We start from the raw sequence: 14,131 nt of genomic DNA on the forward strand, positions 1-14,131 counted from the left end.
GTTATGACCTAGGTCTAAAGTGTCCCAAATCTTTACAATGGTAAAATGCCTCAATTGTGTCGTTTTTATATTAAGATGCTATAATATAATCTGCTCTTTTAGGTACTAGACACATGACGCGTACATTTATGATCACATAGAGCATGCAGGAATATACCTTAAAGATGTCAGTGAAATATTAATTATATCTGATACTGTCCATGTAAAGTCTTGCCAGCATATTCACAAGCAAAACAACTTCCGTTTTAAGACAGTGTTTGAAATACATTGGTTATGAACTAGTAACCATGGACACACAAATAAAGAAAACACATTAAAACGATCTCGCTATAGATAACAGTCTCACTCTCTGTCGTCTAGCTTAGACAAGTTCACTATTCATCAGGAAGCTTTATCTAATGTAGACTAGGCTATACAAAAGGAGAAGAAGGCGAAGAAGAAACAACATACGTTTTTCTTTCAAATATAAAAAGAGTGGCAACCAACGGCTAGAATATAGATGTAATAATTTTTTTTAAATCAAATTAAGAGCTGAGGGTAATGTTGCCTGTAAATCATTGCGATCAGAAATAATATGGTTTCGCACACGTAATCACAAAACAGGTTATTGTCTAGCATATTGCAGTAATCTTTGCTTTTCGCACTAAGGTTCTTTCAGGACTGCTTTTTTTCTTCTTAATAAGTTGCTCAGCTAATACGAAACATTGAAAATGTGGTTACGTTTACTTAACTTAACTTCATTTTTTGGTAGATATAGTAACTTGAACAATAGATCTGGACTGGTGAACGGTCATTACAATGAAATATACATATTTGAAGGAATTAAGCGGAATCATTCAAATTAGAAGTACACCCAAGTATAAACTTGTGCTACAAACTCAGCCTGTCTATGTTTATCATATAATTTCGTTTTTAATATAATAAGAACCCATCAGAATTGAAATTACCTTACCAAATTCGACTCGGGTGTTATTTTCAGGCCTAGTAAATACCGTAGGCATACTGAACGTGGGTAGTGCACTTATTATAATATATAAACCATCTGTTACATTTTGCATCATGACCATAATAGTTTTTTTTTTAGAATCTAACTTCAATCCAAACACAAACATTCATCGCAGCTCTTATCTTGATGTCGATATATACCAAAGCATGATTTACTTGTTGGTAAGTATACTAAGTCCAAACACCCCCGTGTTCCCTTCCCCAACCCAACCCATCTCTCCTACCCGTGTTGGTAACTATTATCTTTGTGTACCTGCTACTCAAGAACGACACTTCATTCGTTCACAGTTACTCAGTGACCGTCTTTTCAATTATTCACATTTAGCTTTCGTTATTTAAGGTGAGCATGTATACTTTATTTGTTTGTCCTATGCATTGATGGATTCCGTATAACCAAACGACAAATGACGCATGTGTAACACTGACATGGTAAACCCTGACTAGAACCTTGCGCAACTACAATGAAACCAAGTTCACGGGATTTTCCGTTTTCTATATAAATATGAGATCGATGTTGATTGTTGCCGCCTAAATGTAGCACGTATAGAGTACGTGGCAACATAATTTGCCATACTGCCTATACCGACATGCATCGTGTGAGTATTCAAATGCATTTTCATGGATGTAGACGTTATTTGGTTCCATATATCATGTTACTGTAACCTTTTTATTTGCCGAACTTTATAAAATTCAAGGTAAGCATTGATAGTTGACTATTTATGAGCTATTCACCTCTAATTTAGACTAGAGCATTATTGAGCAAGAAGTTTGCAGTTATGTCGGAGTAGGCTTAATTCTCTTATGCTTCTGTATGAAATATTCGTAGGCCTATGTTAAGCGACATTAAAGCTGTAACGTCTTCCACCATTGCCATAACACGTGTCTATGAAGGTTCCTTCTGGGTTGTGCATGGCCGCACCAAAACTTCCAGAGCGGAAAGGGAGGGGGGAGGGGGAGTGGGTGGATGAGGGAGGGAATATAGTGGACAGGCAAGCTGCTTGTGGGCCAATAATGGTAAGTGAAAATTGCACCCGCATAAAATGCACATCACTTTGGGCAGGGGCGGGGGGGGGGGAGGGGAGGGAGTTTTTGAGGGACGAAACGTGGAAGGCAAAAGATAAAAGAATAATAAATAGCTTTCGTGTGCTGGTAGTTTATTGTCGTACATAATTACACAATACGTTAAGTATTACATAGACAACTTCTACACAAGGATAGTAAGAGAGGTTTATATACAAACAGAATATTAAAATTAGTCTGTATAGACCCCAAGTAATAGCATGCTATAATTGCTAGAAGTTTTTAAAAAGGACTTTCCTGGAGTTCTTTACTCTCCAAATTGTTCTCAGACATTCTAAATGAACACACAAGATGTTTGGATGTGCCAGTGTGATCAATTTCCTCCAGGTTGATAACAAAAACAGTTTAAGAATTTTGACCAAAGGTGACCTTATTTGAAAATCTCGCATATTTGGGGCCAATACAGCAAACCTTAAATACCGCAATCCGACCGCAATCCCATAAAGTAAAAAAGGTACAGAAATTAATATCAGTTCTTTCACCTATATGCCTTTTGTCTTACCTGTGCCGACTGTAAGGAGGGGGTTATGATGGGAAAGGATCTGGATGGGATATGGGGAGTAGAAAGAGCTGGATGCTTCACTGAGGTTCATTCACTATTACATGAATGGTCGTTGGATTGTTTTGTTACATGTGCATCGGTTTTCAGTAAACATTTATTTCATCTAAACCACAAGTAACAGACCTAATTCCGTTGTATTTGCATACTCAACAAGCAGATTTTTTTCTGTAATTCGTTGGTTTTGCTTCATTCTATAAGTTAATACGCTGAGATAAACATCATAGAAATGATCCAGAGTTTGTCCATCACTTTCAAATGAAGCACATTGTTACTAAGATATGTATTCCAAGATATGTATTCATTGTTATGAATATTTATTAATATATTATTGTAACTCTAATCGAAGCACGGTTTACATGTACTTCATAATTATCTTCGGGAAGAAGAAAAAGTATAACATTCGTTCTTGGCTCTTTTCTTAAATATACATCTTGAATGTTGTTTTATTGTATTATCACATTGTAGAATATGGAGGAAAGACTAAAAGTTACACCCATAAAGACTGATCGTTCCATTAGCACGTGTAGCAGTACTAGCTTTACTATGAGTGGTAAGTTTCATTATATTGTGACGATATTCTTCGATTACATTACACTTTTCATGGTAGATAACTGACTCGCTTTCTAGTTATTATAGCAGGTACTATGTGACAAGTTGATAATTACCGGCATCTTAAGAATTTCTCTCTCTCTCTTAAAATCAGTACAAATGCATACATTATGTCAAGGAAAGTTTTCTTACGTATTTGGAGGCTTCCATCTGGAGGAAATGTGTTTCTTTGTGAAGGATACGGTGGAAAGAAGTGTGTTCTTTTGTTCATTAAAATGTACTATCTATTGGATATATCTTGACTGGCTATGGGGTCGGACATGAATATTCATTGATATGTGAATATCATAGCAACGGAAAACTGAACATAAATACTGACTTAGTGTTTAATTAAAGTATGGTTGGGATGCTCCATAAAAACGTTAAGACCGACTTAATGTTTAATTAAAGTATTGTTGTGATGGCCCATGAAAACGTTAAGACTGGCTTAATGTTTAATTAAAGTTTTGTTGTGATGCTACATGAATACATTAAGACTGACTTAATGTTTAATTAAAGTATCGTTGTGATGGCCCATGAAAACGTTAAGACTGGCTTAATGTTTAATTAAAGTATTGTTGTGATGCTACATGAATACATTAAGACTGACTTAATGTTTAATTAAAGTATTGTTGTGATGCTACATGAATACATTAAGACCGACTTAATGTTTAATTGAAGTATGGTTGTGATGCTCCATGCAAAAATTAAGACCGTCTTAATGTTTAATTGAAGTATTGTTGTTATGTTCCATGAAATCATGAAGACTGGCTTAATGTGTAATTTAGCTATGTTTGTGATACATGAAAACATAAAGACTGCCTTAATGTTTAATTGAAGATATTGTTGTGATGCTCCATGAAAACATTAAAACTGGCTTAATGTTTATTTAAAGTATTGTAGTGATGCTCCATGAAAACATTAAAACTGGCTTAATGTTTATTTAAAGTGTTGTTGTGATGCTCCACGAAAACATTAAGACCTGCCTAATTTTTCATTAAAGTATCATTGTTATGCTACATGAATACATTGAGACTTACTTAATGTTTAATTAAAGTATTGTTGCGATGCTCCATGAAAACATTATGACTGACTTAATGTTTGATTGAAGTATTGTTGTGATGCTCAATGAAAACATTAAGTCTTGCTTAATGTTTAATTAAAGTATTGCTGTGATGCTTCATGGAAACATTAAGACTGACTTCATGTTTAATTGAAGTATTGTTGTGATGCTACATGACACTGTACCACTATATAAAGACTTAAATTAAAGCCGCATTTCTTCAACTTCAGATATTCATGTTATTTTCTACTGATAAAATAGTTTGATATTTGGTTAAAGAGCTTGATTATTAAACTTTCAGTCCTTGTGTAAAAAACTATGAACTGTTTATAACTATATAAGTGAATTTGTGTTTATGGTATTTCAGGCATGAAGACACAGTTCTTCTGACATAAGAGCCACGAATGAGACACAACATTTACAAGTGGTACCGTCACATTAATATAATAGTCCAAAAGCAGTTTTGGTATGTCAGAGAGGAATATAACATGAACATCCAGCCATTCTGGTGACGTTGCATTGAAAACAGTACAGAGTACTTCAAACAAAGAAAATCAAACCACTTTCTCTGAACATGAAGTGATTGATGGCATCACATGCACCTGCTTGCTTCAAGTTCACTTTGATGGAAAATATGACAACTTCAACCATCGAAAAACTTCGATAAGATATGATCAGTTAAATGCATTTCTTTATTATCTGGGTGCTTATGATTAGCCTTTATTTTACAACTCAAAAATGAATTCACCTTGCAACTATTCTATGAAGTTGCCGAGTTCACATATAAATTGTTCTTAGTAATATGGTTGAATGACAACGACAATTGGTTAAGTTTGAAACGATGTCCTACTATTCAGTTGCCATTTGTAATGAGTTTCTTTTGGTCTTAAACCATCTGGTTTCGTCAACAGATGATCTAGAGAATTAGTCTATTCCTTTTGATACTAACTTTACGGTGTAGAACAACCAATCGAAGTTTCTGGAAACAATTTACCACTGGTCACGCAGTTTTCATTGTGTGTGAACTTCTAGGGAAAAGTAATCGTGACTAAATTATATGAGATCACAGAAATTATCTGAAATGTCGCAGTTTATCAAATTTAAACTGCAATATTTACAAACAAGTTTCAATATTGTAGTTTTACTGGAAATATGTTAAATTATTTTCCATTCTTCGTTAGAAAGACGAACAAAATGATACAATTTCATCATATACGCTCTTACAATGTAATTTGTACCTCCAGACATACATAGGCCCAAATAGCCAAGTTTATGTTTGTTAATTCCTTAGATCCTGGATCCCCCGGGAGTTATTCCCAAATGCTTCTTGATCTTCAACAAAGTCTAACGATAACCAACATACGTCAACTAGCTATGGCGGCAGGTCTGGACGCAGCCGATCGATCCGAGTTTGAGGGTATCAATGATTCAATGACGTGTTTTTCGAAGTTACGAAATAAACTTGAGAATCGAGACCAACTGGGAGAAAAAAATCTTGTTTTCTTGAAAGACACACTGAAGAAAATTGAACACGAGAGAGGGTTGGGAATTATAAAGACATATGAAGAAGCAGGTATATACGGTATATTATGCAAACCTTTCTTATATTTTGTATTGAATATTTAAAAACAACAACTGGGATTCCTCATTTGCTTTGCTCTTGATTCATAAGTTTCTTATTATTTTCGCAAGAAGTATAACGAAGAAACAGGGTTCCATATTGTATTCTGTGTTAACTACATATCTAATATATTATAGAATAAGGAATGGCGAGAATGGGTATCGGTTATATAGTTAGAATGGACACATATGAAAGTATTAAACAATCTGCCATAGCATCATCTCAAGAGTTGTTTCCTTTGCTATTAATCATTTTCTAAATTCCTCTTAATAGATCACATTCCCAGCTCCCCAGAATCGTCCGACGACGAATCAGATACAGCTCGTCCACCTTCGCACGGTTTCGTTGATTACCTGAAACTCGTGGGTCTGGAAGGAAGACTCGGCAAAAATCTTACCCTACGAGACGTAACAGTCGTAAGGGAAACTTCAATAGACGGTCCAGTAACTGATTTACCTTTCATATTTTTGAAAAAGTTAACGTCTCTTGATTACATGGCACTATTACCGGAAACATACAATGAACGCATAAAAAGTATTCGTGATTTTGTATATGCAATTTTGAAATGTTCAGATGACTTTCTCACTCAATATATTTTTGAAAAGCTCTCCGTTTGTCAAATCGCAGTGCCGATCATTCTGCCCGCTGTTGCAAAAACCGACAATCCCACTTTTAAGCTATGGGCTGTGCGTCGCGTGATTAAGGAATGGAAAACAGGTGATTCTGTCTTCCTGGAGAAACGAATAAGTAGTTGGCCCACGTTTATCGTTGCATTTGTTCGAGTTGGTGATCTACCGCTTTCAAAATCCATCCTTATCAATAACATGCTTAGCAGGGGCCAAGGAAATCGCAACCATTCCTACTTTCTTTCCAAGAAAGACGATTATAACGAAAACGCACATTTTTCAAAAGGGACAGTTGAATCTTTGTGGTATATACCCTCCGTGGAGCAACAGTCTCAGTCCGTCGATAAAGTTATAACGGTGCTTAACATGCGTGGAAATAGCGATGTCTTTCCACGTCAGACAAAGTTAGTCTGTAAAATGGCTAATTTGGTGATTGCAATTATTGCCAAAGAAAGCAAAAAAGAGATGAAACAAAGCATCTCTAAACTTCGCGCCATGTCTCAAAAAGTTATATATGTTTCTTTGAAGAGAAGCGATGACCTAATACCCAAGAAAATACAGGAACCAGTTCTTAAAGATGGTTGGCTGTTTTACAAGGTTAAAGAAAGTGATGAAGGGATACCGTTGAGTAAGACTTTGTGGGGAATGATTGAAAAAGATTTTGGTAATGCAACCAAGAAATTGCCTGTGTTAGAGGAATTTGCAGGAAACCCACAAGATGATGTGATTATCGACGAGAATATTGAAAAGTGCAGGGATACAAAATTAAGTGTTGAAAAGCTATTTGAAACGGATTGCAAAATTGATCTCGCTGCATTCAAAGAAAAGTATTTGCCATTACAAAAACTCTTTTTGGACTGGGTTAAGTGCGATAAACGCCGTCTCAAGTCGGAGCATTGTGCTGAAAATCGGCTAGCAGAAATAAGAAAAGAAAAAAAGGAAAAGAGAGGGCAACAAAAAGCACAAGGTCTGTCGGAAAAATTGAAAACATTCTTGGAAAATCTGGAAGGCATTCTAACAGATCGTGAAAAGTTTCATTACTTTTTGTTTTACTTCCAAGAGCATGTGGACGAAATGGTAGTGGAGAGTATTACACCGCATCTAAATGAAATGACCAGACTAGAAAAAGAATTGCGACAAAGAGAAGATGAAATCAACAGCGCCAAGAAATCAAAGAAACGTAAGCAGAGCAGCCAAAAGAAGACCGCCGTGGACGAAATAACACGGTTAAAAGATCGACTCTATAGTGAAAGCCATAGTTACAGTAGTAAATACATTGGATATGAACACTTCCTACGTGAGGTTGGCCAACTATTTGAATCATTCGTCAATGGGTCCGATCTAACACACGAGCCTCGTATTGCAAAACTCCCGCAAATCGCCGCAAACATGCTCCTTGAAGGTTATCCATTGGAGTTACTGGATGGTGACAGCGGCTATGTACCGATAAAATGGGTTACCCATGTTCTTGAAATTCTTTCCAAAGAGCTCGATAATCCCAAACTGTTTGTTTTGTCTGTAATAGGAATTCAGAGCAGTGGAAAGTCTACACTTCTGAATGCCATGTTTGGTGTAAGATTTCCAGTTCGTGCGGGTCGATGTACAAGAGGACTTTTCATGCAGCTTCTTCCAGTTGAAGAAAGTTATTCGTCTAAGCTCGGTTTTAAATTTCTGGTTGTTATCGATACTGAAGGATTGCGATCGCCGGACCGAGCTCTCCTCAACAAATATGACTTTGATAATGCTCTAGCAACTTTAGCGTTATGCCTGGCCGACCTTAACATTGTCAATATTCAAGGTGAAGTGATCAGTCAAGATATGATCGGTATTTTACAGATTGCGGTGCATGCACTGATTAGAATGAAAAGGGTGAATCTGAAGTCTCATTGTCAAATTGTTCAACAGAGAATATCCGATACCACGGCATGTGACAGAAACAAGGCGAATATGAATAAAATTTTGGAAGTACTAGACAAAGCCACTATCACTGCTGCCTCAGAGGAAGATGTTGCAGATCAGTACAAGAAGTTTTCTGATGTTTTCCCATTTACCCCTGATAACGATATTACATACGTTCCATGCTTGTGGACTGGTCACATGTCACCTCCTAATCACTGTTACAGTGAGACCGTCACTGAATTGGCGAATCTGATCTTTGGCACATTCTCGAGCCAAACCACCCGGATTAAACCTCAATTGACGGTAGATGGTTTCATTGGTAGATTGAAAGACGTATGGAAGGCAATAAAAGAAGAAGACTTTGTTTTTAATTTTCAAAATAGCTCCAGAGCCCTCAGCTACGACAAATTTCGTCTTCAGTTTCATAAATGGATGGGCCAACTACGCCAAAACAGTTTGGAGTGGGAGCTTCGAGAAGTTGGAACCCAAGTGGAGATAGACGAAAGGTCTGTATCGAAACTAAAATCAGAGTTAGGTTGCGAATTAACAGTATATTCCAACAATGTGAAGACAGAAATAGATAAATACATCAAAGGTCATCCAAATGAAGACGAACTTATAATTCACGAGAGTGCTTTCAAACATGAAGTTGATGCAATCGCATCGGAAATTAAATCTGGAATCTTAGGAAAACTGGAAAACGTAGAAAAGGAACAATTAAACGTGACTCAAGTTATCGAGGAACGGAAAGTCAAATTGCGAGAAATGGCTCGAAAGAAGGCCCAAGAATTGCGTCAAGGTAAGGCTAGTCGCAAGGAGAAATTGATGTCAGAAAAAGGTATCAGACAGTCGTTCGAGGAATGTTGGAACGATTGGACTAAGCAAATTGAAGAACACGATGTTAAATTGAAGAGATCTAGTGAAATACAGAAGGACTGTCAAGCTAGTCTCATGCAACTTTCAGATAAGACTGCAGTAAACAAGAGAATACGGGAGTTGATAGAAGAAGAAGGTGATATCAATCATCATCAGAAATGTTTCAATGTTAAAGATTACATAGAGCCTCATACATCCGAACTAGAAATTAAAAGGATTGAGCCGGTTGTAAAGAAGGTTATCAAAGGGTGTCTTAAAACCTGTCGTCGCAAGATGTTTGATAAAAATCTTGTTAACTTTTGGCTGGGAAACGCAATTAACCAACTTCTCGCAGCTGATGAGAGATACCCAAAAATTCCAAAGTCTGTTGTTTCCAAATGTTTGCTACATATTTCAGGAAATATTGCTGACATTTTGATTAAAAATCAAATTGTTTTGACAAAGCTGGTAGAAAAAGAACGAGAAAACCTTTTCAAAGATTTCCGGGCGTTCATAGATGTTTCTCGTCAATGTGAAAATACTGCATCGCGGGTGTTTGACTGTTGCTTTCACATATTTAAAGAGATTACGATACAGAGGTTAAACATAAAAATTGTCAAGGACATGAGGGAGCAAGACAAATTTATTGACAAAGAGAGACTGATTGCAGCGGTATTGGAAGATCTTGCAGAAAGAGATAATTACCTGCAGTATATTAATTTTGTAGAAAACCAAGAGTCCTTCATCAAAAGATGGGTGAAACAGAAAGTTATCGATCGATGTTACGATGAACCAGGTGCCCGGCTTCTTGATATTGCAAACGAAACGATCACCGAGCTGTGCTCAACAGTTCGCAACATTTGTATTGACTTGGATATTTCTGGAAAGAAATCTGGTCCTTTCTGCGAGTGGCTTGATCAGTTTCAAGAGAAATTTGACGCTGCTTGTAGATACAACGCCACAGCTCTCAATGGACTGAAGTCCTTTGGCGTAACAATTGATTACAAAGAGTTTTCGAAGTGTCTCATGAAACTAATAGAATCAAAGCAAGAAACTTTCATTAAAGCTGTCTGTTTACCATTCACTGAAGGCGGCGAAGATAGCGCCAATGAGTTTTTGGACAAAATGGCTAAAGCGCCTCATCTTGAAATAGTTAATCAGTTTATATCGTGCGAAGCAAAATGTCCATTTTGTAAGGTTATGTGCCATTTACAAGAGAAAGATCATAAACACCACAGTGCTATTCTGCATTACCCTCAGGGAATAGCCGGATGCAAGTTCACCGAAAGCAAGAATTTGGTTTTAGACATGTGCACAACATCTGTAGCATCTGAAAATCAATACCGATTTGGAGAGCAAGAAGAACACCGGCCTTTCAAGGAATACAAGAACGATTTTCCGAACTGGTCTATTCAGCCCATCAAGGATAGCGAACCAACTCAGTACTGGAAGTGGGTAATGGTAAGATTCAATACCGAGTTTGCAGAACATTACAATCTCGAGCCTGCTAAAATACCTGATGATTGGACTAAAATAGGAAAGAAAAAGGCCTTGCAAAGCTTGAAAAGGACCTACATGACACCCTAATCGAATCACGGCAAATGTGTTTGCCAAGCTCTGGACACAAAATAAATAGTGGTGCGTTATGTCTGGGAAGAAAAACACCTGTATCACTACCGGTGTTAAAGCAGCTGCCGTGGTAAGACTTAATTAAACGATCTCATCTTTTAATAACTGCATGACACACTTCCAAAATTATGAAGAATAAAAAAAAAACTAATAGATTTGTCTAACGGTGGTTACAGATTTGAGCAAGGTCGAAAAAAGGATATCTGCCTTTCGCTTGAAACTAGCGCTTTGGTGATATGCCCGAATAGATAAAGACGGTGGCATGTGAAGCAACGAGGTTTAGCAATCGGGAGGTTTGGGGTTATCCCCGGTCGGGTCATATGAAGGTGGGGTTTCCATCTGTAATAATTGTCTGAATTGAAAAGATTTCAAATATGAGTTAAAATGTTGAATTGGAAGCCTCGCGACATAAACATTCAGAAGCACTCGCTTAAGCGTCGTACTAATAACTGGCTGATCATTAATATTATTATTAATAACTAATATTTCAGGCGAAAATAGAGTCATGGTGTGACCTGAAATGGACCATATCAGACCCTTCCCGTGTGCCCAGCTGCATATCATGTTTCAAATAAACTGAACGTAAAAGTGTAAAGAACGGGACATTTTCTTTTTGTTCTTGTACATATTTTTTATTGTATCCACCCTTGAAAAATGCCATCTTATCACAATCTAAAAGTTTCATGTTCCTTAAACCTTGACATGATTCCATAGGAAATATTGAAATTAATGTGAAACATGAAGGGTGTTGATTTACTGATGGTTTATTGCGAAGTTCGTGTAAAACGTGTACCTGATAAGAAAACATAAATTATTGTTTAAGGTCAGAGGTCACCATCATGGCTTCGGTTTTCAGGTATGAAGGAACAGTGATGTTGCTCCCTTTAAGAAGTTTTTGTAGCTTTCGGAAGTGTCCTGTATTTAAGTTAGGAGTATGACTGAACTTGAACCATATTTAATGCACCGATTTGAATTAATCATTGATAAAAGATAGGACTGGGTGGAGGAGGGGTGTGGATGGACGTTTCGGTGGTTGGAAATATAAAAAAGAAATATAAAACAGAAATAAACATTCAAGTATTTCGAAATGACAGCATATTTTTGTCGATTTCAGATGGAAGATTTCCACTTTGTCATGTTTATTGACACATTGTCATTACAATTTCAACAATTGCAAAGTGAAATAAAAATAAAATAAAGGAATAGGAATAGGAACGATTTATGCGTCGCAAAATACAAACTTACAGAAACAAGTCTTGCAAATTAATCGTTTTAAGAAAAGATTATGGACGGGTGTTCTATTATTGCTAGTTTGAAAAAGTTGTTTCAGTTTTAAAGATGCAGGTTTTCTTCTAAACTTGGTTCCAGAAATTGACTTCTCTCGATCGCATAACAAAGAACACACGAAAATATAGTACTCGTTCATATCAGTTAAGAGTTTAATATTGGCATCAAGCTGTTTTTACATTATAGTCCATGCACTTATACTGCTACAGGAGTCGTCATTAAAGTTCGTTTTTAAGATATAGAATATATTATTTGTTGTTAATATGATTAACTCTTAATTATTATTATCTCAAACAATTATATTATTCGGAACATATTGACGTTAACCAGGGCTAATTGTTGAAGAAGTTAGAATGATTTTGAAAACAAAGGAAATAGAAGTCGGATACTTTCAGATGATTCAGTTGATGATGAAAGAAACCCATTTTATTTTTCGCGTGTTATAATCTTCGATCGTTCGTGATTTAATGGAATGCTTCTGTACTTGAAATAAGTTTCCGGTTTGTGTTCTTACTTAAGTCATTAGTTTCTATGGTATATGCATTGTACTATATGTTGTAAATAGATGTCGAAAAAACTCCTTTTATCTTTCGTGTATTACATGTGGCTCGATCGTTCGTCAAAATATGTTTTAAAGTATCAGTATATGAAATATATTTCTCAATTTTGTGTTCCTAATTAAAACATCTATCGTCGTATATTGTTCTATATATTTTTTTTAAAAAGTCGACTTCGAAAGAATCCCATTTTATCGTATATTATATTTGGCTTGTTTAGTACATGCAGTAAGTTTCCGATTTGTGTTCTTAATTACGTCATGAGTTTCTTTGGTGTATGGTACTATATGGTGTAAATAGTTGAAGTCGAAAGAAACTCATTTTATCTTTCGTGTATTATATGTGGCTCGATTCGTCAACATTTCATTGAATGTTTAGTACCTGAAATAAGTTCCCGATTTGTGTTTTTAATTAATTCATGAGTTTCTTTGGTATATGGTACTATACGATGTAAATAATTCATTTCGAAAGAAACTAATTTTATCTTTCGTGTATTATATGTGGCTCGATCGTCAAAATTTGATTTATTGTTTTAGTACATGAAATAAGTTTACACCATACCGTTCGTCAAAATATGATTTCAAGTTTCATTTGCTAGAACTAATGTTCTCAATGTTTCTGTAGTACGTGGAGGTGTAGTATAAGTGTGAAAGTATATATCGTACATGTTCAAATACTTCGAATCGCTTTCGTTTACGGTACTTTCTCTTACTTCCCATTCATCAATTTACTCTCAACTCAAGTTAAACTTTGCTAGTGTATATATTGCTAACAATTTTAAACTTGAATTATCGATTTTATATGATACATGTGTACTTTCTGAAATGTTGATACTATTTTTTATTTACGTAATAAAAGTTGGTAAATTAGACACTGCTTTGCTTTAAGTTTAAAACTGTGTATCGCGCCTTGTAAAAGCAGAAAAGAGAATACAAATCTTTGGATATGTTGATACCTTTTCCTTTGGGCAATGTCTTAACAACTTTGAAAATGGTTCAAACTAGATCAACTTTACGAAATGTGAAACAATTTTGGTTTGATCAGCCGACTATATGACGTCATTGGCGTGAAGAATTCAATAACATTGTATTTGGATAATTTCTTAATCAAAGACTCAACTACTATATAAACTACTGAACAAAGTTTTATCAAGGTTTAAATTGGAGCTAGCAAAGGTTTAAATTAGCGTGGTACTTGAAATCTTCCTGCTTCAACATCGAATTTTTACAAATTTAGCAGTTCATTTCACGGTCACTAGCATCCAAGCATTAATTAGAATGTGTTGATAACTGCAAACATACAAAGAAGTCACTTCAATAGTTTCACTTATTGGCTTTTCTCGAGAACGGATTGTCGATT

At 35.8% G+C, this 14,131-nt stretch overlaps 1 protein-coding gene across 2 annotated transcripts; it reads left to right on the plus strand.

Moving 5' to 3' along the window:
- Window positions 1-1,580: 1,580 nt before the first annotated feature.
- Window positions 1,581-13,722, plus strand: LOC139962624 (interferon-induced very large GTPase 1-like). 2 transcript variants are annotated; one of them, XM_071962772.1, is made up of 4 exons: window positions 1,581-1,700; window positions 3,113-3,197; window positions 5,590-5,880; window positions 6,193-13,722. In XM_071962772.1, exons 2-4 carry the CDS (start codon window positions 3,116-3,118, stop codon window positions 10,884-10,886), a joined length of 5,067 nt encoding a protein of 1,688 aa, XP_071818873.1. In that variant the 5' UTR covers window positions 1,581-1,700; window positions 3,113-3,115; the 3' UTR covers window positions 10,887-13,722. The 2 variants fall into 2 exon arrangements, with proteins under 2 accessions (XP_071818873.1, XP_071818874.1); XM_071962773.1 differs by having other exon boundaries at window positions 5,590-5,871.
- The last annotated feature ends 409 nt before the right edge of the window (window positions 13,723-14,131 follow it).

This window comes from Apostichopus japonicus, chromosome 21 (genome assembly GCF_037975245.1).
Source record: "Apostichopus japonicus isolate 1M-3 chromosome 21, ASM3797524v1, whole genome shotgun sequence".
NCBI lineage: Eukaryota > Metazoa > Echinodermata > Holothuroidea > Aspidochirotida > Stichopodidae > Apostichopus > Apostichopus japonicus.